This window comes from Adiantum capillus-veneris, chromosome 24 (assembly GCF_014529385.1).
Source record: "Adiantum capillus-veneris isolate H3 chromosome 24, ASM1452938v2, whole genome shotgun sequence".
Lineage (NCBI taxonomy): Eukaryota > Viridiplantae > Streptophyta > Polypodiopsida > Polypodiales > Pteridaceae > Adiantum > Adiantum capillus-veneris.
Window position 1 is genome coordinate 31,753,860 of NC_140954.1, and position 26,275 is coordinate 31,780,134.

General features: G+C 45.0%; 1 protein-coding gene across 2 annotated transcripts; it reads right to left on the bottom strand.

Annotated features, from left to right (window-relative positions):
* On the bottom strand, nucleotides 1-25,930 carry LOC147426165 (polyphenol oxidase I, chloroplastic-like). 2 transcript variants are annotated; one of them, XM_086497889.1, is made up of 3 exons: nucleotides 24,824-25,930; nucleotides 502-1,070; nucleotides 1-416 (listed from the first exon to the last, which is right to left on the bottom strand). In XM_086497889.1, exons 1-3 carry the CDS (start codon nucleotides 25,600-25,602, stop codon nucleotides 286-288), a joined length of 1,479 nt encoding a protein of 492 aa, XP_086354015.1. In that variant the 5' UTR covers nucleotides 25,603-25,930; the 3' UTR covers nucleotides 1-285. The 2 variants fall into 2 exon arrangements, with proteins under 2 accessions (XP_086354015.1, XP_086354014.1); XM_086497888.1 differs by having other exon boundaries at nucleotides 1-1,070.
* Between the last annotated feature and the right edge of the window lie 345 nt (nucleotides 25,931-26,275).

Consider the following 26,275-nt stretch of genomic DNA (forward strand, 5'->3'; position numbering starts at 1 on the left):
TGGCCCTTATAGGTGCATTGGAAAGTTAGATTCTAGAAAATAATGCACTTAGGCTGTACAAATAGTTTAGACAGTATATGAATGATCCAAACAGGGTGACATAAATCCCAACCTAGAGAGTGAAAGAGGGTAGGAGGTGAGAGAGGGAGAGCAACACCTTGAGAGGAAACCCAATAGACAAGATCAGCATGTGGAAAGGTATGTGGAAGACGATGGTTCATGACTAGTCAATGAGGAGGCCTTGAATGGAGACAGGTTCGACACCCGTGATAGCTAGGGTGATGATCACCTCAGGCTCATGTTGAATGCCAATTCGTTGCATGTTGTCACCAATATCAAACTTGACATTAGCAGTGAGGTGGCGGTACTTGGTGTTGGTGGTGGGGATGATGTTGAAGGTTCCCAAGTACTCGGCGCTGCTAGTGTCAGTGAGAGAATTAGCAAAGGGAAGGTTTACAAAGGCAATCAATGAGACAAAGCTATTACGGGTGAGTTGGAGACCTTGGATGACAAGGACAGTGGCCTTGGACGTGGCGGGTGGCGGGGAGGAGGGGGTTTTGACGATGGCAGAGAAGTTGGAGCCAAGGAAGATGGTGCCATTTTGGGGGGCAGCACCCATGGTGGCAACACCGGCGGCACGGGCGGCGATGATAGCACTACCTTTGGACGTGACTGGTGATTTGTAGTGGATCCAAAGCTTGTCAGCAGCCATAGTTGGGTAGCTGACACCCAATTTGGAATTGTCCAAGGCATCACGAACTTTCACCTTCACCAGACTAGCCGTCTCATCATAGAAGTAGAACTCTGCATGCAAGAAGTCAGAGTCGTCGTGGTCAGCCCTTGGTCCACCCGGCATATCATATTTCCATTTGTCCCAAAGCCGATCCACATTGCTGTGATGCGCATAGAAGATGGGGTCCCTAGCGGCAGTAGTGAAGGTGCCCATGTCTTGGATGAGCGGGAGATTAGGATCCCCTGTCCATGAGTGGACGCCATTGTGCACCCCATTCTCAATCAGTCCCCCCAATGGTGCATCTAACACTGTTGAATTTGTGAGGTCCGTCCCGGTTCTGCACACACAAAGTGAATGATACATTTTAGCATTGTAAGGTTTAAATTGTCAATAATGAGCTTTTAATCAACACTCTTGACATGAATAAACATCCAAATCCTTGTTTTAGGACAAATTCAGACACAGTTAAACACAAAAATCCTCAAGAGGGACTTAGAGCATTTCGCAAAGCCTTCTTGCACTTATTAGATATAAAACTATCAATTTTCCAATTATAGGTCTGCTTTACTTCAAAAAATGCCATTTATAAAACTACATTTCAAATTGGAGTGGACATGAATGTCACTGAGCCTAGTGTGTGCCCCAACATTACATATGCAAGTGAAGTTTGGCTATAACACAATTGTCATGTTGCTTATTCTTGCTATCAACCTTATATCTATACTATTAATAAAAGGGGGAGGGATTCCGGCTTCCTCCCCGACCATGTGTCGCGTTTTGCTTCGTCCGATGGTGTTCTCTACAACTTCGGCAACACAAGGAGACACTGCAGATAGACAGAGAGACGTGTTGGCACATTGTTAGAAAGAAAGAAAAAGAAAAAGAAGAGTATTTAACGTCGTACGAAACTATCCCATGAGACCTTAAAAATCTATCCGATGCGGAGAGTTGAACTCAAGACATGTTATGAGAGTGAGAGAGAGAGAGAGAGAGAGAGAGAGAGAGAGAGAGAGAGAGGCAGCCGTCGAGGTCAGGGCTACAGTTTCCCTAACAGAAGAAAATAAAAGCAAACTTGAAATTACCTGTCGAGCTCAGAGGCCATCAAGCAGCAGCAGCCAGAGGCAATCGAGCAGCTCGACGAGCGGTGGCTATGCCGTCTCCCTCAATGTCTCGCCTACGACTGCCATCTTATGGTAGCCTATGCTCCTCCTCTCTTTGAGATGCAATCACATATGCTCTAGAATGTTTTCAGCTCCTACGCTCCTGCTCTCTTCCCCAATGCAATCACATATGCTCTAGAATGTTTTCAGCTAATGCAGAGAGAGGGCATCTCTCCAAATGCAATGTTATCTTAAGGAGTGCGTTGATTGCAGGATGAGATTTGTTTTCAACAGATGCAGAGAAGGGGCCTCTCTCCAAATGCAATCAAGTACACTTGCATCTTGAAGGCATATGGCATTTCACAAGATGCTGATATAGGCAAAAGAATTCATTTTGATATTGTTAGTCAGTGGTCGACGTGTATGCCTAATGTGGTGCACTTTATATATCACAAAAAGGGGGAGGATTCCGGCTCCCTCCTCGGCCACGTGTCGCGTTTTTCTTATTCCGATGGTGTTCTTTGCACCCCCGAGCTGTCCAGCAGGGCTAGAAAAATGCACTTTCCCTAACCAAATAAAGGCAAACTTGGAATTTGCCGTCGAGCGTAGAGGCCATCAGACAACAGCACTCAGAGAGCAGCGCGACTCGAGCTTTTAGGACATGTAGGTGGCTAGGCCGACTCCATCAATGTCTCGCCTACCACTGCCAGCTTATGGTAGCCTATGCTCCTGCTCTCTTCCAGATGCAATCACAGATGCTCTAGATTATGTCGAGCAGTATCAGGTCAGGAAGAGAGAGATCTGTTTTCAACAGATGCAGAGAGATCTCCAAATACAATCAAGTACGCTTGCACCTTGAAGGCATATGGCATTGCACAAGATGCTGATATGGGCGAAAAGAATTCATTTTGATATTGTTAGTCAGTGGTTGTGCTTGGCACTACCTTGGTCGACATGTATGCCTAATGTGGTGCACTTCATAGATCACAAAAAGTCCTTTAGGAGCTTCCTATCATGGACGTCGTCTGAATGTGGGATATGCCTAACTTGGGCACAGCCAAGAAGCTCCACGCTGTTTACACCGGAAGGTGACATCGTGCTTGACATTGACTTGGTCAACATGTATGCCACCTATAGTGCAAGCACAAGAAGTGCTTGAGGAGCTTTTCTTTGTCCAAGATGTCGTCTCTTGAAATGCAGTGACTGCAGGATATGCCCAACGTGGGCAGGGCCAAGGAGCTCTGGTCGTTTTTCATTGGACGAAGCGAGGATGTCTCTCTAGACTCAGTCACATATGAGCAACAGCAATCAGAGGCCATTGAGCAGATCGACTCGAGCTTTTAGGACAAGTGGCTAGGCCATCTCCCTCAATGTCTCACCTACAACTACCAGCTTATGGTAGCCTACGCTCCTGCTCTCTTCCACATGCAATCACATATGCTCTAGAACGTTTTCAACTGATGCAGAGAGAGGACATCTCTCGAAATGCAATGTTATCTCAAGGAGTGCATTGATTGCAGGATTTGTCCAGTAGTGTCAGGTCAGGAAAAGAGAGATCTGTTTTCAACAGATGCAGAGAGAGGGCATCTCTCTTCAATAACAGATCTTGAGTTCAACTCTCGTTGGATAGATCTTTGAGGTCTCTTGGGATAGTTTCCTGCGACGTTAAAATCCTCTTCTTATTTTTCTTCTTCTCTAAATGCAATCAAGTACACTTGCACCTTGAAGGCATATGGTATTGCACAAGATGTTGATATGGGCAAAAGAATTCATTTTGATATTGATAGTCAGTGGTTGTGCTTGGCACGCCGCACTACCTTGGTCGACATGTATGCCTCATGTGGTGCAGTCCATAGATCACAAAAAGTACTAGCTTCCTATCGCGGATGTTGTCTGATTTCGAGATATGCCTAACTTGGGTAGGACCAAGGAGCTCCAAGATATTTCCAATGGAATGTGACGTCGTGCTTGGCATCGCCTTGGTCGACATGTATGCCACTTGTAGTGCACTTCATGAAGCACATGAAGTGCTTGAGGAGCTTTCTATCCGAGATGTCGTCTCTTGTGGGATATGTCCAACTTGGGCAGGGCCAAGGAGCTCTGGTCATTTTTCAGTGGACAAAGAGAGGATATCTCTCTAGAAGCAAACACGTATCAGCAGAAGCAATTAGAGGCCATCGAGAATCTCAACTCGAGCTTTTAGGACAAGTGGCTAGGCCATCTCCCTCAATGTCTCGCCTACGACTGCTAGCTTATTCTAGCCTATGCTTCTGCTCTCTTCCAGATGCAATCACATATGCTCTAGAATGTTTCACCTGATGCAGAGAGAAGGCATCTCTCGAAATGGAATGTTATCTCAAGCAGTGTGTTGATTACACAATATGTCCAACATTGTCAGGGCAAGAAGAGAGAGATCTGTTTTCAACAGATGCAGAGAGAGGGCATTTCTTCAAATGCAATCAAGTACACTTGCACCTTGAAGGCATATGGCATTGCACAAGATGCTGATATGTGCAAAAGAATTCACTTGATATTGTTAGTCAATGGTTGTGCTTGGAACTACCTTGATCGATATGTATGCCTAATGTGGTGCACTTCATCGATCACAAAAAGTACTTTAAGAGCTTCCTGTCGCGGATGTCGCCTGATTGCGGGATATGCCTAACTTGGACAGGGCTCAGGAGCTCTAGGCTGTTTTCAATGGAATGGGACGTCGTGCTTGCCACTACCTTGGTCGACATGTATGCCACATGTAGTGCACTTCATGAAGCACACGAAGTGCTTGAGGAGCTTTCTGTTCGAAATGTCGTCTCTTGAGATGCACTGATTGGGGGATATGCCCAACTTGGGCAGGGCCAAGGAGCTCTGGTTGTTATTTAGTGGATGAAGTGAGGGTGTCTCTCTAGACGCAATCACATACGCTCTAGCCTATTTTCAGCTAATGCGAAGTGAGGGTCTCTCTCTAGATGTAATGTTATTTCAAGCAGTGCATTGATTGCTACAAGGTTAAGTAAGGAAGAGAGAGAGAGAGCTTTTTTAAGCAGATGCAGAGAGACTGCATCTCTCCAAATGCAATCATGTACAGTGGCACCTTGAGGGCATGTGGTAGTACACAAGATGCTGATATGGGCAAAAGAAGTTATGATGATATTGTTAGTGAGTGGTTGTTGAAAGAAAACGTTGTTCTTGGCACTGCCTTGGTCAACATGTATGCCAAATGTGGTGCACTTCATAAAGCGGGAAAAGTGCTTGATGAGCTTCCTGTCCAGGATGTCGTCTTTTGAAATGCATTGATTGGATATGCCCAACTTGAGCACGTCCAAGGAGCTCTAGGCGCTTTTCAACGGATGCAAAGTGAGGGTGTCTCTCGGATGCAATCACATACACATTGGGCTGTTTCAGCTAATGCGAAGCGATGGTGTCTATCGAGATGCAATGTTGTCTCAAGGAGTGCATGGATTGCAGGATATGTCCAACAAGGTCAGGTCACCAAGAGAGAGCCGTTTTCAGCTTATGCGGACAGAGGGCATCTCTCCAAATGCAATCATGTACACTTGCACCTTAGCATTACACAAGATGCTGATATGGGCGGAAGAATTCACGTTGATATTGTTAGTTGGTGGTTGCTGAAAGAAAACGTCGTGCTTGGCACTACCTTGGTCAACATGTATGCCTACTGTGGTGCACTTCATAAAGCACAAAAAGTGCTCGAGGAGCCTTATATCCGGATAAATGCTTGCACATTCATATCCAAAACGCTCAAATAATTATTGCACATGTCCCTTTACCTGCAAATGTATACCCTTGGTTATTGAAGGGAGGCCAAGCGGTGAGCAAAAGTGTTCACGAAAAGTCATTTCACAACCATACACAACTCCTTTATATGGATTTTTCAAGCAGAAACATTGAAAATTAGGGCAAATTTTTACTATTGTTACAATTTTTCTCAAAATCAAAGCGGATTTTTTCTTCTTCCTCTTCGTCTCAACACGCATTTTTGAATTTCAAAGTTGTGCGATTATAGGCTAACACATTTTTTCCGAATACTGGTCAACAGCCTTTGGCAACTAGACAAAGCCGCGGGCTCTGTGCACCTGAAGGCTAACGGAGAGAGAGAGAGAGAGAGAGAGAGAGAGAGAGAGCCTACCAACTCACGCCATACACACACACACACAGAGGCATGTGTCGCGTGGTTTGCAAGTAGAGGCACAGTGAGATAGAGAGTGGTTGGCGTACTGTGCTTCAAAGCAGCGCCTACCAACTCATGAGAGAGAGAGAGAGAGAGAGAGAGAGAGAGAGAGAGAGAGGGGTTGGTGTAATGTGCTTTAGAGAAAGGATACATTTTCAAGCAAGAGATAGCGAGAGACAGAGGAAAAGCGACGCCTACCAACTCATCAGAGAGAGAGAGAGAGAGAGAGAGAGAGAGAGAGAGAGAGGTGTGCAGATTGAGGCACAGAGATAGAGAAAGGGGTTGGTGTAATGTACTTTAGAGAAAGGAGACATTTTGAGGCAAGAGATAGCGAGAGACGAAGGAAGACTCAGAGAGATGAAGAAGATTTTTTTTTTTGGGGGGGGGGGGAGAGAGAGAGAGAGAGAGAGATGGAGAAGCCGTTGGTCAATGATGTGTGTGCGGTGATGGTATGCCGGTAGCTCTGATGGGCAAGTCATGGCAACGGTGGAATGAGCTGTGTCAGTGTGTGTGGGTGAGTGTCAGAGCAATGTGTAGTAATGAGGAGGGTATAGTAATGTATATGTAAGAGTGGTAAGAAGTTTGCTTTGCACCCAACTCACACTTGCAATTGAAATTGAGATGCACCAATTGACTCAAGAATGATGAGATGTGGGATTGAATTTATGACAAAGTATAGGCAGGCTTATGTTCACACAAGAGGAAAAGAGATTGCAATGCATTTCAGTAGAGCAGTGATTCGTGTAGCCACGAGTTGCAATCAATGCAGTCTGTTTAACAAGTTCTTAGGCTCTCTATTTGATTTGAGTGCGGCCATTCGCTTATGTAGATAGTGTTGGCATGCCTAAGGTAAGAAAATCTGCATAGCACTGCCGAAGGCAACACCGTTGTACTAAATGTAGGGCTTATGTACTAAGTGTTGACATCTCTCTCTCTCTCTCTCTCTCTCTCTCTCTCTCTCTCAATGTAAGGCTTATGTAGTATGTGTTGGCATGCCTAAGCACCGCCTCCAACAGTGCTACTGCCAAAAGATTTACCATTTTACCGTTGGTAAGAACGAGCGAGACACGCCAGTAGGCGGGTCGCACAAGGTAGTATTACTAGTTACGCATAGCATCTCCATATAGTAAAATTTTATTTTCCCTATCTCCTTCATCCATAACAAATCTACCTATGTACCTTTTCACTATTGATAAACAATAATTGATGAACCATATTCTTCATAGCTTGCTTGCAAAGACGGATAGTTATGGTTTCTATATTCTCGCTTCCAACATATACTATTGTATACTATTGGAATTGCGAACAAGCAAATGTTCCTTTCTTGTACACATATTGGAAGACAAAGAAAGCAATCATTGGAAGAACTCGGTCACAAGAGGTCTAAAAATCTCAAGGGCATCCACAAGCTAAATAGATAGTGACTCATATAAGCCCCATCAAATGGTGGGGAATATTACAAATGTAGACCAATATGTCATCTAAGGGGAGTTACTGTTTATAACATATGTGTTGTCGACACTAGCCTAAGGAGACATAGCTAGCAATTGGTTTTCTTAAATAAAGTATTACCATACTCAAATACTTTTTACAAGGATTGACACCACATAAAAGAGTGGCATTATGTCGTTACGACATCTAAGGGGAATGTCACGAATGTAGACCAATATGTCATCTAAGGGGAGCTTACACTCATCCAATTATAATGTATCTATTGTCAACACTAGCCTCAGGAGACATAGCTGTTTTTTTTTTTTTCAAAACTCACATAATGTGAGTTAAGATTACGTTATAAAAGCAAAGAAAGACCACATACAGACCATGCACACACCGTGCCATGGCCCACCACACAAATTCCAAAGACATCATCATGGGGGCTTTTACAAGGAGCCCAACTAATGTACAAAAAACTAGACCTTGCTCTGGCTTTTACAAGGAGCCACAATCTTACATACATCACCAATACATAATGCCAGAAAGTATAACCAATCGAACCTGCCCAGCATTTCCACCGTATAGAAAAGCCCCTGAAGACACAATAACCACCAGCAGCAGTAGCCACCAAGGGCCGGAAAAACATCACGAACCGATCCTGAGCCAACATGAGCCTTCTGCTACCACCAAAAGGACATACGCTCCCATCCCCGCAAGGCTCCATCCCAGCCAAAACCGAACCGAGCCGGCACCCCTACCATGAAGATTCCACTGCACCACAACCAGCAACCTCGACCCCAACGGTCAAGCTTGGAGTGCCAACAACACGCGCCAAAGCTCCTTGCCGACCACAATCCACCTTGCCGCTATAGAGAAACTGGTTGAAGCCAGACCAACAACATGAGACCAAGCTTTCTCGGAGAGTGAAGCACAGACACATGAACCGAAGCCGACCGGTGCCACTATAGAAATGATACCTGCCACATGCCAATCCCCTGCCATACGGCAGCAGGAGGAACAGATAAACCCTAACCAAGGCCTGGCAAGCGATGAACCCCTCAAGAGGAGGGGAGGGCAGCCGCCAAGCCCTCATCTGAAAAAATAAGTGTGCGATGAAGGTACCTAAGGGGCAGAGCAAAGCTTGGCCAGGTTCCCCTCCCTGGGGACAACCCCCAAGCATCTGCACAGCAGATCCCTGCTCCTCAGCCACACTGGTTGCCATGCTCGACCTCACCCACGCCCCTGCACACAGCTCGTCCCCTGCATGGCCTGACCAGAGTACTTCCCTACTCATGCACGACTCGGTAGAGCTGACCAGCGATGCGCAGAGGCAGGGTTCATCACGCTCAAGCTGTTAAACCCTAGCATTTGGTTTTCTTAAATAAGCATCACGTCCATACTCAGATACTTTTCACAAGGATTGACACCACATAAAAGAGTGGCATCATGTCGTTATGATGTAGCTGCAACTATGTCATACCTCAAGCTGAAACATATACATTGGAAAAGCACCCTAGCGCAGTATTGCATGGCATTGAACTACTTTAATTCCATTGAGTATACAAGAAAAACTATCCATTGTACTCCCATTAGGTGTTGGACTTGGTCTCAGAGGGTCGTACATGAAAGGCCTATATAGCACGTGCGCTCAAGGCAATTTTTTAGACCCCCTATTTTTTTTGAATGTAACCAACCCTTATGTTCTCTTTCATAGAAATAAATTACCCCTTTTTGTATGCAATTTTTTTGGTGGCAATACTCACACATGTGAGTAAGGATTAATTAGAAACCCAGAAAGGATTACTACAACAGCCTTGCTCAAATTGAGCCAAGGTGTCCAAAGTTCACAAGGATCAACAAAACAGGCTTTTACATGAAGCAACAACCCAACAGCTAATACAAGAAAAGAATATTAATCCATATACACAGGCTTTTTACAAGGAGCCTCAAACCTATAACCACAGCAAGGCCACCACAAACTACCCTCTGACACCGGATAGGCTATACACACAAACAATCATAGTGAGACACACAAATACCTGCAATCAGCAGCAGCTCCTAGACCAGAAGTGTGCCACTGCGGTCCCAATTTCCATACTCCAGCCAGGTAGGAGCAAACCATGAGCAACCGATAGTGCGGTGACTTGAAACAAGCTAACTTGGGGAGCCAAACCCCATTAGAAAGCCATCCTTAATGCCACGAGATCGGACGCCGCTTGTCACTCGGATGCCAAACCCTCAAGGGGGGGCGCAAATGAGCTAACAGCTGATGTTCCTGTGAGAACTTAGAGATTAACTTAAATGTGATTAATATCACTATTAATTAATATGCTAATGTCAAGACATAAGAGAGTGCAAGATAGAAATAGAGCAATGACAATAGATTGCACTTGAATGGAGAGTGAAGACCTTGTTACAAATGAGGGCAGCTAATGGGATTTATATACAAGTTGAGGGAGTGAGGATTATCCATCACATGGGAATTATAGGTAGGTGGGAATAGACACATGTTGAGACTTGCATAGGTAAAAGGGGTCCATGTGGGAATTAGGGAATAGAGGTAGGTGGAAAGGAAGTCCACACTTATTAAAATCATAAGTTACTTTTACATCCCCCCTTAAGGGTGGACTTCTCGTTGTAACATTGAGATTGATGAACAAAAGAGCTTTGTGAAGTAGCCATGTCGTAGATACATGATATCCCCCCTCAATGAGAAGTTCATCCAGTAGGGATCAAACTAAAATTACAAGATGAGGCGTGAGAGATGTAGTCAATCGCTTGTAGAATCATGTACTCCGATGTGCCAAGAAGAGGAATGTCATCCGATGCGCCTAAGATAGCCATGCCTTTAGAGATTTTCCACATGTAGATATTGTAGTCTTGTTGTTGATTGAAGTCGCGAGCGACAAGGCGTGCCTTGTGGCGATCAACTGAGCCGTTGGGGTGGTATTTCTTCTTTAAGAGACATTTGCAAGAGACAATGTTATGATTCTTAGGAGGTGGCACAAGCTCCCAAGCGTTAGCTTCTTTGAGGGCTTGGAGTTCATCCAATATGGCAGCATGCCACTCCTTGCTCTTGCTAGAATCGAGGGCATCGAGAACAAAGAGGGTAAGGGCATCTTCAAGAGGCTTTGGTGGATGTTCAAGAATCATTTCATCACTGAGGACAGCAGAGAAATTGGTGGCTTCATAGATCTCGCGAAGAGAGCGGGTGCGGCCATGCTAACTAGAGGCGGCTTGGTCCAAGTGTATAGCCGAAGTGTGTTGCAATGGTGAGGTGGCAGAAGTAGAGCTATGAGGCTCGACTTCGTCGACATCTTCTGGGATGGGAGTAACTGGCAAGGTTTCGTGGGATTTGCGGAAAAAAGGTGACACCGGTAGCGAAGGTGATGGGAGCTCACGAGGTGGAGCACCGAGTGTCTGTGGTGTGATGGAAGTAGCGGTAGTCAGGATGGACGGTGTTGGTGATGGTGTCAACTGTGAGGAGATGGGTGCAAGAGGTGGTGCATGAGTGTTGCCGATTGGCTGTGCATGAGAATGCGAGACACGAGGAGGTGGATGGGCGATGAGGAAAGGCCTTTGGATGGTTAAGGGAGGCTCAAGATTGTGCCTAGAAGGGTGGGAAATTTGCATGGGTGTGTGTGTGGGTGAGGCCGTCAACAAAGATTGATGAGAAGAGTGGACTGGTGATGAGAATGTAGGGTGCAATGGTGGAGAAGATTTGCCTGAGAGGATGAATTCTTCATCAAAGACGACGGTACGAACAAAGATAAACTTGTGATGGTCTGGGATATAGAGGCAGTATGCCTTGATGCCAAAGCGATCACCATAGCCGACAAAAGTTGTGCGTTGAGCACGTGGTGATACTTTTGATAAAGGTTGTGTCACAAGTGGATATGCAATGCTTCCAAAGATGCGAAGGTGGCCAAGATGAGGTGGGTGACCGTGCCAGAGGGTGTAGGGTGTAGTAGTAGGATTGCGGGTGGATGGAATGCGGTTTTGAATGTAGCATGCAGTGGCGGTAGCTTCTTCCCAATAGGTGTCTGGGAGGCTAGCTTGAAGAAGCATGGCACGAGCAACTTCAAATAGTGTGCGATTCTTGCGCTCGGCACGACCGTTTTGTTGTGGGTGGTCGGTGATGGAGAATTCATGTCGAATACCAACAGAAAGACATAGATCTTTGAATGCATGAGAAGTGTGTTCCCCACCATGATCTGTGTGGAGAGTTTTAATGTGGCAACCATGTTTAGTCTCAACTAATGCCTTGAATGTGCAAAAATGAGAGAAGGTTGAGGATTTCTCGGCCATGTAGTAAGTAGTTGTGTATTTTGAGAAATCATCTATAAAAGTAAGCATATACTTATTTCCAGTGAGGGAGTTGACGGGCAATGGGCCACAAACATCAGAGTGGATGAGGTCGAGAGGTGCAGTGGCTCGTGATGATGAAGTGGGGAATGGGACATGATGTGCTTTAGCAAGAATGCATCCCTCACAAAGTGTGATGTGAGTGAGGTGCTTGGGAAGACCTAGTGCAAGTTGGCGATGAGTGAGTTGGTGCAAAACATGTTGAGAAATATGTCCTAGTCTATAATGCCATTTGAGTGTGTTTTCTTGTGTTTTTATGGATGATGCAGATGCATGTGCAGGCGATGAGTCACCCAATGGATAAAGACGCCGAGTTTTGGGGACCAAAAGTGTGACATACTGACCATCTTTGTTTAGTGTCGAAATGTGGCAGCCTTCTCGCACGAATTTGATGATGATGCCGTTGTCGGTTAGCTCGCTGACAGAGATGAGATTTTTCTTGAGACCAGAGACATAATATACGTGAGAAATAGTGGTGTGTAGGCCATTAGGTAGGTTAATGACAGCATCTCCATAGGCTTTGGCGAGCTGGATGCTGTTATCACCGAGGCATACTTCTAGAGGGTGTTCTAGATAAGTGATGTTGGATAGCCAGTGTAGGTGATATGTCATATGATGGGTGGCGCCCGTATCAAGTAGCCAGATATTGGGATATGAAGTAGCTATAGTGGTGGCATATAGTTGCAAAGGATAAGATGGGCTATCATAAGTAGATATGTCAGCATAATGAGCTTGACCATAAATAAAAGGAGATGGTTGGCCATGGCGTGTTCCCCCTTGAGGGTAAGAAGGATATAGATTAGGGTGAGGGATAGGACGATTACCTTGATTGCGTGGTTGCCGGCAGTCCTTTGTGAGGTGTCCAAAGCGATGACAATTGGCGCATTGCTTTGAATTTTGGTGATTGTGGTGGATTTGAAATTGCGACTTTCTTCCAGAATTATTGTGTTGTCGAGGAGGGCCCGAATGTTGAGGCTTCTTGCCGTTGTAAGGGCGTGAGTTTCTTGTCATAGTGACAAGTGCTATTGGCTTCTGCGAGTTGCTAGTGTGGTCGCAAAGCGTTTCCTCCTGATGGATCTTGGCTACAAGATTTTGTAGCTGCAAGTTAGCCGTAGTGGCTTGTGTAGTGATAAAGGCTCTCCATGATGCAGGTAGAGAAGCCAATAAGAGCATACTTTGAAGCTCTTCAGGGATGGCAAGCCCTGAGATAAGTACTTCATCTAGAAGTATTTGCCACGTCTCCAAAAACTTGGAGGATGACTGACCCTCTTGCATGGTAGTGTTTACCAATTTCTTGATCAGGGAAACTTGGTAGACGAGGTCAGTGTGCTCGTAGTTCTTCTCGAAGAACTTCCAAATGGCGCTAGCAGTAGTTAGCTTTTTCACCATTTGGACTTGCCGATCTTGGCAATGGAGAATGAGCTCCATCTTGGCACTATTGTTTCTACTATGCCAAGTATTATAGGTGTCGATGAAGTATGTTGAATCTTTGTCTTCAGGGTCTTCGGGGTGGTCAGGTTGCTCTTCGACTCCTGACGTGACGTCCCAAAGTTGCAGCTGCGTGAGGTAGAGTTCCATCCGAATCTTCCACACTTGGTAGTTAGTGCCATTAAGCTTGTCGATAATGTAGCGGGGCTTGTAGGTGGATGCGGAAGATATATGAAGAAGCTAACTCGGCCATCTTTCGAGATTCCGGATTCCTTGAAAAGAATGGAGAGTGAGGCTTTGAGTGTGGGCTAGAGAGATGGAATACTCTTAGCGCTAATTAAAAAAATTAATCTTAAGTTCTAGTGCTCTGATACCATGTGAGAAATTAGAGATTAACTTAAATGTGATCAATATCACTATTAATTAATATGCTAATGTCAAGACATAAGAGAGTGCAAGATAGAAATAGAGCAATGACAATAGATTGCACTTGAATGGAGAGTGAAGACCTTGTTACAAATGAGGGCAACTAATGGGATTTATATACAAGTTGAGGGAGTGAGGATTATCCATCACATGGGAATTATAGGTAGGTGGGAATAGACACATGTTGAGACTTGCATAGGTAAAAGGGGTCCATGTGGGAATTAGGGAATAGAGGTAGGTGGAAAGGAAGTCCACACTTATTAAAATCATAAGTTACTTTTACAGTTCCTTTCCAATAAGAGACGAGAGCAGCTCTCTCTCGTTGCCCAAGAATAAGAAGATCACAGCCACGGCATTAAAGGAGGTTGCAGAGCCCAAAGGCTAGAGCAGCCTGGCTTCTCTCTCCCGAGCCACCCGCCACTCCAAGGTCAACCACCAGCTCTTGCTTGCACTAGGAGTTGATGCCGGCCCTGCCGCAGAACCTTCATGAGCCTCCTTGCTATGAGGTCTCGCAAGCTGTAGACACCCAACCGTAGATTCTCCGTCCATCCTGCGCGCACACTGACTAGTTACATGTACATTAGACTGATTTAATGCCAATGTGGCTCTAGAAGCTCCCATTTCAGCCTTCTAGAGTGCAAGTTAGTAGATAGAAGCATTTCCTCTCTTTTTTTTTCCAAACCTCACATTAAATGAGGTTATATTAAAAAACCCCACTACATCATCACCATGCTCCAATCGAGCCATGGCGCACAATGTTCTGAAGGAGTACGAGCGGAAGTGCGACGCGAGAGAGAGTGCGAGAAGAAGAGCACAACGATATGGTGAACTCGCTCTACTGTAATGTGTAGAGCATAGTGAGTTCTTATTAGGTTTTTACAAAAGAATATGTGTACATACCTGGCGGCCCGCCCACTTACCTGGGCGACCACATTGGGCTTTATACCCCAACAACCTCCCACTTAAAGTCCAATGTGGTACTTTACGTGTGAGAGAAGCTACTATACAAGCTAATATACAAGAGATGTAGAGACGTGATGTACTACCCTACACCTAACTGCTTGCGAAAATGCGCAAAGCTCTCTGAGGGAAGTCCTTTTGTAAGTAGATCAGCAGGATTTTCTGTGGTGTGAACTTTGACAAGCTGAAGTTTCTTATCCTCGAGCATTTCCCTGATGAAATGATACTTCACATCCACATGCTTCGTCTTTGAGTGATAAATTGGATTGCGAGCCAATTGTATAGCACTTTGACTATCACAATATAACACAGGCATATCTTCTTTGATTCCCAAATCTGTTACTAGTCGATTAAGCCAAATTGATTCTTTGCATGCCTCTGATGCAACAACATATTCAGCCTCTGTAGTAGACTGAGTAACACAATCTTGTAATCTAGAACGCCATGATACTGCTCCACCAGCCAATGTAAAGACATACCCTGACGTAGACCTTCGGTTGTCTAAGTCACCTGCATAATCTGAGTGTGTAAAACCCTTTACACTTAGCTCCTGACTCCCATAGCATATACGCATACTCTTTGTAGCTTTCAGGTATCTCAATATTCCTTTCACTGCCTCCCAATGTTTCTTGCCTGGGTTTGATATGTATCGACTTACTACTCCCACTGCAAATGCAATGTCTGGGCGAGTAGCAATCATTGCATACATCAAACTACCCACTGCAGACGCATATGGAATCTTATCCATTTCAGCCTGTTCTTCCTCAGACACAGGACAATCTTGTTTGCTAAGTTTCACATATGGTGGCAATGGAACACTCAGTGCCTTTCCCATTTCCATATTGAAACGTTGCAAAACCTTGTCAATATACTTTGTTTGAGATAACCAAATCAACTTCTTTGATCTGTCTCTCTCAATGCGCATACCAAGTATATGACTTGCCTCACCCATGTCTTTCATGTCAAACGATTTTGCCATCTTTGACTTCAAAGCTGAAATTTCTTCCAAGTGCTTGCCAGCAATCAACATGTCATCCACATACAAAATAAGGATCATCCAACTACCATCCTTAGTCTTCTTTGTATATAGACAGTGATCCAACTCACTACGTTTGTAGCCTTGAGAAAGCATAAACTTGTGGAATTTATGGTACCATGCCCTCGGTGATTGTTTTAAGCCATAAAGACTCTTTAACAAATGGCAAACACAATCTTCCTTGCCTTTCTCAACAAACCCTTCTGGCTGCTGCATGTAAATTTCCACATCTAAATCACCATGCAAGAACGCTGTCTTGACATCCATTTGGTGCAACACCAAATCTAATATGGCAACCAATGCAAGAAAGCATCTCAATGTAGTCATCTTGACCACCGGAGAGAAGACTTCATCAAAGTCAATGCCTTGTTCTTTCTTAAAGCCCTTGGCAACAAGCCTTGCTTTGTACTTTGGCTGACTATCATGAGCGGTGATCTTATACCTGTAAACCCATTTACAACGTAGAGCCTTTTTGCCCTGTGGTAATTTAACTAGCTTCCATGTCTTGTTTTTATGCAGAGCTGTCATCTCTGACTGCATGGCCAATTGCCAATTCCCGGAGTCCTTCATTTGCACTGCTTCCTTGTAACATGAAGGCTCATTGCAATCAGTCAACATGACATAGTTCATAGATGGAACAAACCTATCAGGAGGTCGCGTGATACGTCCAGATCTACGCACAATAGGTGGCTTAGGCTCAGCCACAACCTGTGGTTCCACTCTATCCTGTCCTTGCTCCTCTTGAGCCCTAACATTTTGTCTTGCACGTGCAGGTCCATCTTCTTGGAAGACAACTCTTCTAATCTCCTCAACCCTCTCTGGTTTAGAATGATATTTGGATTCATTAAAGTGAACATCATTGCTACCGACAACCTTTCTGGATTCGGGATCCCAAAGTCTGTACCCCATCTCACCAGAATTACCATAGCCTAGAAAGATGCACTTTCTACTCTTTGGCTCAAGTTTGTTCCTAAATTCCTTTGGAACGTGAGTATATGCCTCACAGCCAAAGACTCTGAGATGCTTGTATGAGGGCATTTTGCCTGACCATACCATCTCTGGCACTGAATCCTTCTGCAAAACCTTGCTAGGAGATCTATTTACAAGATGAACAGCTGTTGATACAGCTTCAGCCCAAAACCCATTTGGCAGTTGTGCATTAGACAACATACTTCTGACCTTCTCTTGTATGGTCCTATTCATCCTCTCAGCAACACCATTTTGAGGAGGATTGTAAGGAGCAGTAAGTTCACGTTTTATACCTTTTGACTCACAAAAGTCATGAAAGGCCTTTGAAACATACTCTCCACCATTGTCAATGCGTAAGCATTTAAGCTTCTTGCCACTCTGATTCTCCACAAGTGTCACAAACGTTTTGAAAACACTAAACGCTTCATCCTTGTGCTTGAGAAAGTAAACCCATACTTTCCTCGAGTAATCATCTATAAATGTCATAAAGTAAGAAGCTCCCCCTAGAGATAGGTTAGGCATAGGTCCACACAAATCACTATGAACAAGTGCCAACTGTGTATCTCTTCTACTGCTTCTATGCTTATGTGGCTGCTGTGTTTGCTTACCATACAAACAATGTTCACAGAATTCAAAATCATTAAATGAAAAGCCAGGCAAATAACCAGAACGAGACAAGATTTCCATTCCCTTCTTGGACATATGTCCTAACCGGCTATGCCACAAAGAAACGTTCGGCTGCTCGGTTACATTGATTACATTTTTAGAGACATTTGATACATAAATCATGTAAAGTCCTCCAGACTTTACTCCATGTGCTACTGTCATAGAACCCTTGGATATCTTTCACATGTTCTGTCCAAAAGTGGTGACGTAGCCAACATCATCAAGTAAACCTGTACTGATCTAGCTCTTTGTAATTGCGGGAATATGTCTCACATTCTTCAACGTGAAAGAAGAGCCATTCTGAAACTTCAATTGAACATCTCCAACACCTAAGATCTCACATGTCTGCCCATTGCCTAGCCGAACATGATCTTTAGTGGTCACATAAGAGGTAAACCACTCCTTGTTTGGAGACACATGAAGTGATGCCCCTGAGTCTATAATCCAATCACTTAGTGCATTTCCATCAGATGCTGTAAGAAGAGCTGAGTCCATTGTATTCTTCAAGAAGTAGATGTCTCCTGACACTAGACTGTCATCCTCTGCAACAATGTTTGTCACATTTATTTCTTGAATCTTCACTGAGGACTTGTTCTTCTCACCATGGTCTTCAGCTTTCTCTTTGCCTTTTTCTGCTTTCCATTCTCTGCAGTCTCTTTTCATGTGACCCTTCTTGCCACAATGGTAGCATTCTATGTCACTCTTGCCTTTAGCACTGCGGGACTTGCTACGAGACTGATTCCTCTTTCCACCTTTGTACTTTTCTTTGGTCCTTCCCCTGACAACTAAGGCTGTTCCTTTGCCTTTGTCCATTGTCTTTCTATTGGTTTCTTCAGTAAGCAGACTTCCTTCTACACCTGCTATGTTCAAACCATCTGGAGGTGGAGAATTACTCAAAGCTGTGCGAAAAGTGTCCCAACTTTCCGGCAATGTGATCAACAGGAACATAGCTCTAACAGGTTCATCAAACTTGACACCTTGAGCTGGCAACTGACTATAGATTGTGTTGAATTCATTCAGATGATTGGACATAGGTGTCCCTTCTTTCATCTTCAAGTCAACAAGCTTCTTAAGCCAGTATACCTGTGAAGCTGCACTCTGCTTCTCATAAAGATCACTCAGCTTTAACCATGCTTGATAAGCCTGCATCTCGTCTGCTACATTGAAGTAAATGCTTCTGCCAAAGTCAACATAATGGTAGAAAGTGCCAATTCATCCATTTCGCTCCATTCATCTTCGTCCATATCTTCTGGTTTTATCCCCTTGAGCTTTATAGGTTTTATCTGCTTCTTTTGTACCAACACGTGCCAAATCTGCTTCTTCCACAATGGGAAATTGGTTCCATCCAGCTTCTTGATATTGTAAAGAGCAGTGTTCGGTGATCCAGCCATAGCTACGCTTCACAGTGGTTTACTTTCCTGGGAAAAATTCGGCAGAGTTTCCCCTGTAAACTGACCTCTGAACCAATATCAACCTGTCAAATGAACCAAGAAAGCTTCAGATTCTGCATAAATTTCGGCAGAGTCTCCTTTGTAAAATGGCTCTGGTGTACTCAAAAAACAGACCAAAAAACAGCTCAAAAAATAGTATCTCTTACACTGTAAGATGCGGGTAAACCTGTCCTGCACCTGTACTGTCTCTCACTGTCCTGTCACTGTCTGTAAGCATAGACTACGACAATGCCTCAATGGCAGTAAAGCAAAGATGCAATCCCAACTGTCTAACTCACAGTCAATACATCCTAGCTGCCTATCTAAGGATGCTCGAGGGATCGCTCCAAGACCTGTATCATCGAAAGGATCTCAACATTCAAGAATCCCCCAACTCAATAAAACCTCACTCGACCCTCAACAAAGGCTGCAGTAAATCTGGCAGTACATAGACTTCCCACAAAGTCATACATCCACAAATTTCCCACTGTATGCTGTAACCGCTGCGGCGGTTGTTTGCTGCGTGACTCACAGCCAGCAAACCCTCAACAGACATACATCATCTCTGACAATACATCCCATGTGGAGGTACCTGCAATGTCAGGATGAAATCTAGAATATCAAGCAGCAAACACAATCTACCTGATGAACTAGTGGATGTCGCCTACAATCTGTGTGTAGATGCGCCCGTGTCGTATGTGATACGCCTCCAAGAACTGTGAGCCGTCCTTCGATGTGTAGACAACCACAAATCAGCACTCTGGGAGTGTCGATATCCTCAGCACCTGCAGTCGTAGGCCAAAAACCCCAAATTTGCAGAGTAGGATCTGCACCCGTCGAGACCACGTAGTCGAAAATGGCCTACGCAGACCTTTGTCGAAGCCGAACGGTGGCCGAGATGACCTCAGAATGAAATTCTGACAACACCAATCCCTTCGAGCTTTCCCACGAGATTTGGGGCCATGTCTTCGCCTGTCGAATTTCACTCCAATCTGAGTTGGTGACTCTAGCCTCGTGCAGTGCTTCCCTGAGCCTCGATCTAAGCTCTGATACCAGTTGAAGGAGTACGAGCGGAAGTGCGACGCGAGAGAGAGTGCGAGAAGAAGAGCACAACGATATGGTGAACTCGCTCTACTGTAATGTGTAGAGCATAGTGAGTTCTTATTAGGTTTTTACAAAAGAATATGTGTACATACCTGGCGGCCCGCCCACTTACCTGGGCGACCACATTGGGCTTTATACCCCAACATGTTCAAGATTCTACATGGAGCCAAAACCTTGCATACAACTAGATACCATAATGTCGACAATACAAAGCATGAGACCGACAAGGGGGATGCCACCGTGGTGAGTGGTCTATCACCCCAGGCCACCATGCCCTCTAAGCCACAAAGAAAAGATATGACCTCTAGCATATCAAGTGTAATATCGAAAGGGCGGGGCCCATTGTCCCCATCACCAATAGGCCACCAAAGGTGCCACCACGTCGATGACTCTACCACCGCCACCCACATGCCTCAAGATAGCCAAAAGCAAAAGGAAGCTCCATCACAATGCCTCAACATGCCATCACTTGGACTGAACCAACACCTCTAGCACACTGACTGTAGACACACAAGAGCAATCAAAACCAGAAGAACCAACAGGTGAAGGTGAAGCCATAGACCCGGCCCGAACAACCTCCACCATCGAAAATATCCACAGCTGCCACGCACAAAACCCTCTCGATCTGAGCCACGAGAAGAACCTCTTGGATGCTAAGGAGACAATCCCATCTTCAAACCACAACATGGATCTGAGAGTGCCACACAAATGGGGCTCCCCTGCCACTGGAGCCACACCCCCTCCCAAACCCAACAGAATGCCAGGAACCGAGGCTTACATATTGATCTCCGAAGGAGAAAGGAGCGCAAGCCAACTCCTACTGTCAAAAAATGAAGAGCCAATCCATGAGGAGGGCAGTCGAAGAGGATCTTGCAGCCAGGTGCCCCCACCCAGGGCGGTCCTCCGCATCGGCCTCAGCCCACAATCCACCCTGCCTCCACTGCAAGCCCACGTGTCGTCCGTCAACCCACCCCAACGAGCCTTCCCTGCTCTTAGTGGGCAAAACGAGTAGAACGAGCCTGTAGGCGAAGGCTCTTGAATCCTTGTCTTTACCTATTACTTTAGATGGAAGCATTTCCTTTTTTTTTTTTTGGCAAAACTCACAATTTGTAAGTGTATTTTATTAAGCACAACCTGAAATTACAAAACAACCTCAAGCTCCGGCCGAGCCTTGAGGTGCTGAAGATTACAAGTTGGAATTCTAACGCCTATCATCGAGGCTTATTGTCACCAGCTTAACAAAGTAGTTGAACTATAGTCCTAGGCTTTACTTACGTAGGTTGACAATATAGCATGGGTAGCCCTAGATCAATCTTTCAAGTCTTGCTTGCGTCTCAGCATATAGATCACCACTTTGTTTCCTTGTATAATATCTGTGAAGCTTTCCACGTCTAAATTTTCTTCAAACAAACGGCGGTTCCTCGCCTGTCATATATGATGGAAGAAGTACCTAACAGTTTGAGTACAGATGAGAAGAGCAGGAACTCCCAACTTCTTTCCACCAAGGAACATATCAGTCTTAAAGAATCTCATCTGCGATGTCCTTTGGACCCACTTGCAGATTTTCCTTGCCAAGCCTCTGATCGCTTGTCATTCCATGAATAGGTGGGCCAAATCCTCACTAGCTATCCTGCACCCCATGCATCGATCTGACCCAGTTTCTGTCACTTGGATCTTTATACCCGTCGGTAAATCACCCCACATCACCTTCCATAAAAATATATCTAACTACTTTGGCTTCCAGATGTTCTCCATGACTTCCTCCCACTGTTCTTTCGGCCATTGTCTCTTCCATATTTTGTTGAGGAGTCTAGACCAATTATTATCATGTATAATTGCATGATATATGCCTTTAGACTGGGGTTTCCATGAAAGACTACATCCGGGCCATCTCCAAGCATTCCACTCAAACCCAGATTCACAGATTGGCATTACAACACTGTCAAGCTCTTTTATCACTCTGGTGACTAACAATACCTCCAAGCCATTTAGTTGATATCGGGTTTCCAGAAGGTCAATGGTTTTTCATCTCTTATTGTTACCATCCCAGAAGTGAACTAGCCGATTCAGACCCTTATTATTCACTTTCCTGGTAGTTTCTATCCAATAGGGGCTTTGTGGTGGTCCTACAACTTTAGAGAGCCAAGGGGACCAATGCAAGATGGAGTTCTTGAAGTACCTGGTTTCTTCACCCCACTCCAAAACCCCAGCTGCTCTTTTGCACTTCCTTACCAATTCCCTTAAGATGCCCCCTAATCTTAGGCTAGACCACGCTGGGTCTAAGAGTTTGTCGTGAAACTCTACTTCTTTCCACTTAGCAACTTTTGAACCAAGTTTAACTATATGGAACATATCTTTGGTCATGATAGCTGACGCTTGGTCCTGTTTAGCCAATGAGACCACAAATTTGGCACAACGAGCCTCAGCATGGGAAATTGGGTTAAGAATTCCAAGACCTCCTTGGTCCACTGGTCAAGCGACAGACGCCCATCTGGCCCCTGGCCATGGTGCCGAGGATTTCGTGTTGTTTTTTATAAAAATCTTTTTAATGGTTTTAAGAACTCTTTCCGTTGATACTTTGCCATCTTGAGAAGTGGGTTGGTGAAGGCAATATATGGAAGCATAAATGAATTTATCAATTTAACCCGGCTCGGGAATAGGAGAAGAGCATACTCGCAACTTCTCATTTTTGTTTTGATCTTTTCAAGGACCTAATGAAATATTTGTTTTTAAGTTACATCCATCCACATGGGGACCCCAAGGTGCCTGAAGATATTTCCTTTTGAGACAATCTCACGTGACCAATCAAAAGGGTCGAAGGAATCATTTTTTGACAAGGAGATCAACCTTGAATTCTTGATACTACGTGTGAAACTTGAGACCACAGCAAACGTTTGCACAATCTCCAGAGCTTTCATGAAGACCTAGGGACACGCCTTCAAGGAGAGGAGCAAATCGTCTACAAATAATTTTTCCAGGAGTTGGTCATTGCCCGGCAAAGACACACTTTGTAACTCCCCACGCACAGCACTGGATTCGAGCATCGTGATCAAAGGATGCGATCCGATGGTGAAATGTAGAGATGGAAGCATTTCCTAATGTAATGTGATTGCATGCACTTGAAAATACTTTTTGGCAGACTATTCTTAATTCATTTAACTCTTCATTCATTTGACCAAGTGCCCTTGGAATTACTCTCTCTCTCTCTCTCTCTCTCTCTCTCTCTCTCTCTCTCTCTCTCTCCCCCAAAAAAAAAACTTGGGCTAAATTGTGTAATCCCACCTACAAATTGTGAGGTTTACCTCTCAAATTTAAATTTGAAAGTGAGGAAGTCTAAAAAGTTAGAGAAATTTAGTGCAAAATCTTCCTTAGTCAAGTTACGTGTACTATTTGTCATATGTAGGTTTCCCAAGTTTTTGAAAAAAAGTTTTTTCAGAGCAGTACTCTCTCTATTGTGCCTATGATCATGTCGTTGGACAACCATCATTCTCTCTCTCTCTCTCTCTCTCTCTCTCTCTCTCTCTCTCTCTCCCCGTTAGCCCCTCTCGTAGGTGCACAGACTCCGCAGCTTATCCTGAATGCCAAAGGCTACTCACCAATATTTGAAAGAAATGTGTCTTAGCTTACAATTATGCCGCTTTGAATTTCAAGAATGCTTGTTGAGACAAAGAGGAAAAGGAAGAAACTCGCTTAGATTTTGAGAAAAATAGTGTAAAACTAGTAAAAATTTGATTTTTCAATATTTTCTCTTGGAAAATCCATAAAAATATGGAATACCGCTACTCATTGCTGAACACCTTGCCTTTTGCCTCCTCCCTTCATCCTCCCCTTTCTATGCTACCTAGTGTCCAGCCCTACGCCTATCCGTATACTACATGATTGAGGTTTGGTCTCATGACATGGATTCATATGCATGTATTCAATGTCTTGTGCTTGGATTTATGTGGGGCTTGACAAAGTCGCAAGCAAGTTAGAGGAGCCCACCGATAGTCATCCCACCCGGTATGGCGGCGCCCATCCTAATACCTGTAAACCATGCGAATGTTCCACAACCATATGCGTGCAGGTGCAGGCACTGCAGAAGATAAAAGAGAAGTAAGGCGAGGACAGTGCCAATAGGATGTGTGCCATTGGCGGTGAATGGGCAACGTCGCTTGCCGGTGAGGGCATCATGGTTTGGACCACCCGCTTGTAGCCTGGTGTTGCTGTAGAGCATGCAGGCACAAGAGAGTAGGCATTGTCTCGACTACCTGGGCAATATTAGAGACGCCCTCTAATACATTAAGAAAACAGAAATAACAAACAAGGTGAATCAGCCTCAAACTGTCCTACCTAAGATGATGGGAGAAAACATGTGATGCCAAAGTCAATGCGTCTCGTAAACACTAACGATCCTATCAAATGCGAGCACCAAAATAAAGCCCCCAAAAATTATTATGGGCTTCTTGTCAAATGGGTGTAGCCTAGCTAACATCGCTATTGCCTTTCGCCCACATGGTCATGAACTCGACTCTAATAATCATTGTTCACATGGGGCTTTGTAAGTGTCTTCCATAGAGCAAAGATGGGCGTAAGACTTCCTGGATGTCTATTTTCCACCATCAAACGATCAATTCTCACATCTCATTTTCACACATGTTAGAACGAATGTGTGTGAGACATACCCAAATAAGACGAGAAGAGAGAGTGTGTGGCCCCTGTCAATGTCTCTCTTAAACGCTCCATGAAAAGTAAGGAAAAACATTGCCTTTCCCATGTTAGAACTTAGACTTGTTCAACAAGCTTAATCTAATAGTATACAATTTATCGCAAAAAGGTCAAATGGTCCATAATTGCGCCCAGGAGTTCGAGGAGAACTGTTTGCATGCCGCATGTAGGCCAAAACAATCTCCATTCTTGTTGAAAGGTCTCTAGGGGGGGGATTACGGGGATACAACCTTCAAAAGGGATCCAGAGAGAGAGAGAGTGAGAGAGAGAGAGTACCTGTAAGCACCTCCCATAAAGAGCTCTGCAGTGGTGGCTCTGACCACATCCTGATACATGTCATTCAGGTTCTGATTCACGATGGCGGTGTTATTGCCGGTGGTGTTGGGTCTCAGCTTCACCAGCGCCGGCGGCAAATTATTCTGATTCCGATTCTCATCATACAGGGCCGTTCCGTTGTGCACAAACATGTCCGGCATCACATTCCCGCCGTCGTGCTGGTCATCCCAGTTCCAGAAAACAAGCGAAAAGGTGGGATCGCCCAGCAGGCTCTGCAGAATCCGTTCGTGCCAGTAGAGGTACCACCGGTGCCATGGCAGGAAGAGCCATGAGAAGTGTACCTGCAGAGGGACGCTAGAATTCTCCGCCTGCATGTACGCGAAGTTGCAAAAGGCGCAATGAATGTCCGCCTGCGTGTAAAAGCTCCGGGGGTCGTCGTCCGGCAGCGCCTTCATCAGCTCATATGCCCGCGTGTATTTTGCAATGTAGTCGTCGCTCACTGTGTGCGCGGCCTGCCGGACTCTCGGATTCGATTTGTATTTGCTGAATGAGAATTTGATAGGGCCCTTTGCAGGGATTGGCAAGCAGCAATTAAGGGTGAGAGTCATTGGTGGACCCGTAACGGACGCGTCCATTGCCAGCTCGCATTGCTGCAAGTCCGGGACGCGGATCGGCGAGGCCTTAATTCCGGTAGATGCAGCAAAGAGAAGAAGAGTGAACAAGAAGCTGACGCATCGAATCAGCTGCGCCGCTTCTAGCAGCAGCGATCCTCTAGCCATTAGAGTTGAACAATGAAAGCAAGAGAGCAAACTGATGACCAATCGGCAGGTAGTGATGGTGGGGAAGGAGCTCAAGGCTGCTTGCAGCAGAGCATGAAAGTGTGCAAAAAACAGAGAGAGGGAGGGTAGCTGGTGCGATGCAATCAGGAGAGCTATATTTGTTTCAAGCTCATTGATAGGCTTAATTCAGCGCTGCAATAGCCAAGGTTGCCATAGGCACTCATAGCAACTCTGAACTAGGGACCAAGTATAGAGGCTGGAGTAGCGTGCTGGTTGATAAATACGTGTAATCTAGGATGTAGGCTAGAGTGTGATGCCGGCCACGACGTTGTACATGCAGGAACCCATTCCACGTTTCCTTTTAAACTCTTTATTCAGACGTACTAGGAGAAATGGACACTCCAACGTAATAATTTACCAGGCGGGAATCTGAGAGAATCGGCTAAATTGTCACTTTCCCCCACAGAAAAGCATCTAGCCTACCTTTGCATCCTTTCTTCTTCTAACTCCCTTTTTAAAACCAGCTAGTTTCGATGGCCATCGTACGAAGGGTTTTCTGAGCTCTATAAGGGCGTGTAGATCTAGGCATGCAAAGTCATTGCTCTGCAACACTTTCCCCTCTCACACTCCCGCTTTCCTTCCTGTTCTGAGGTCCCCTAGTGTCCTTCCCCTT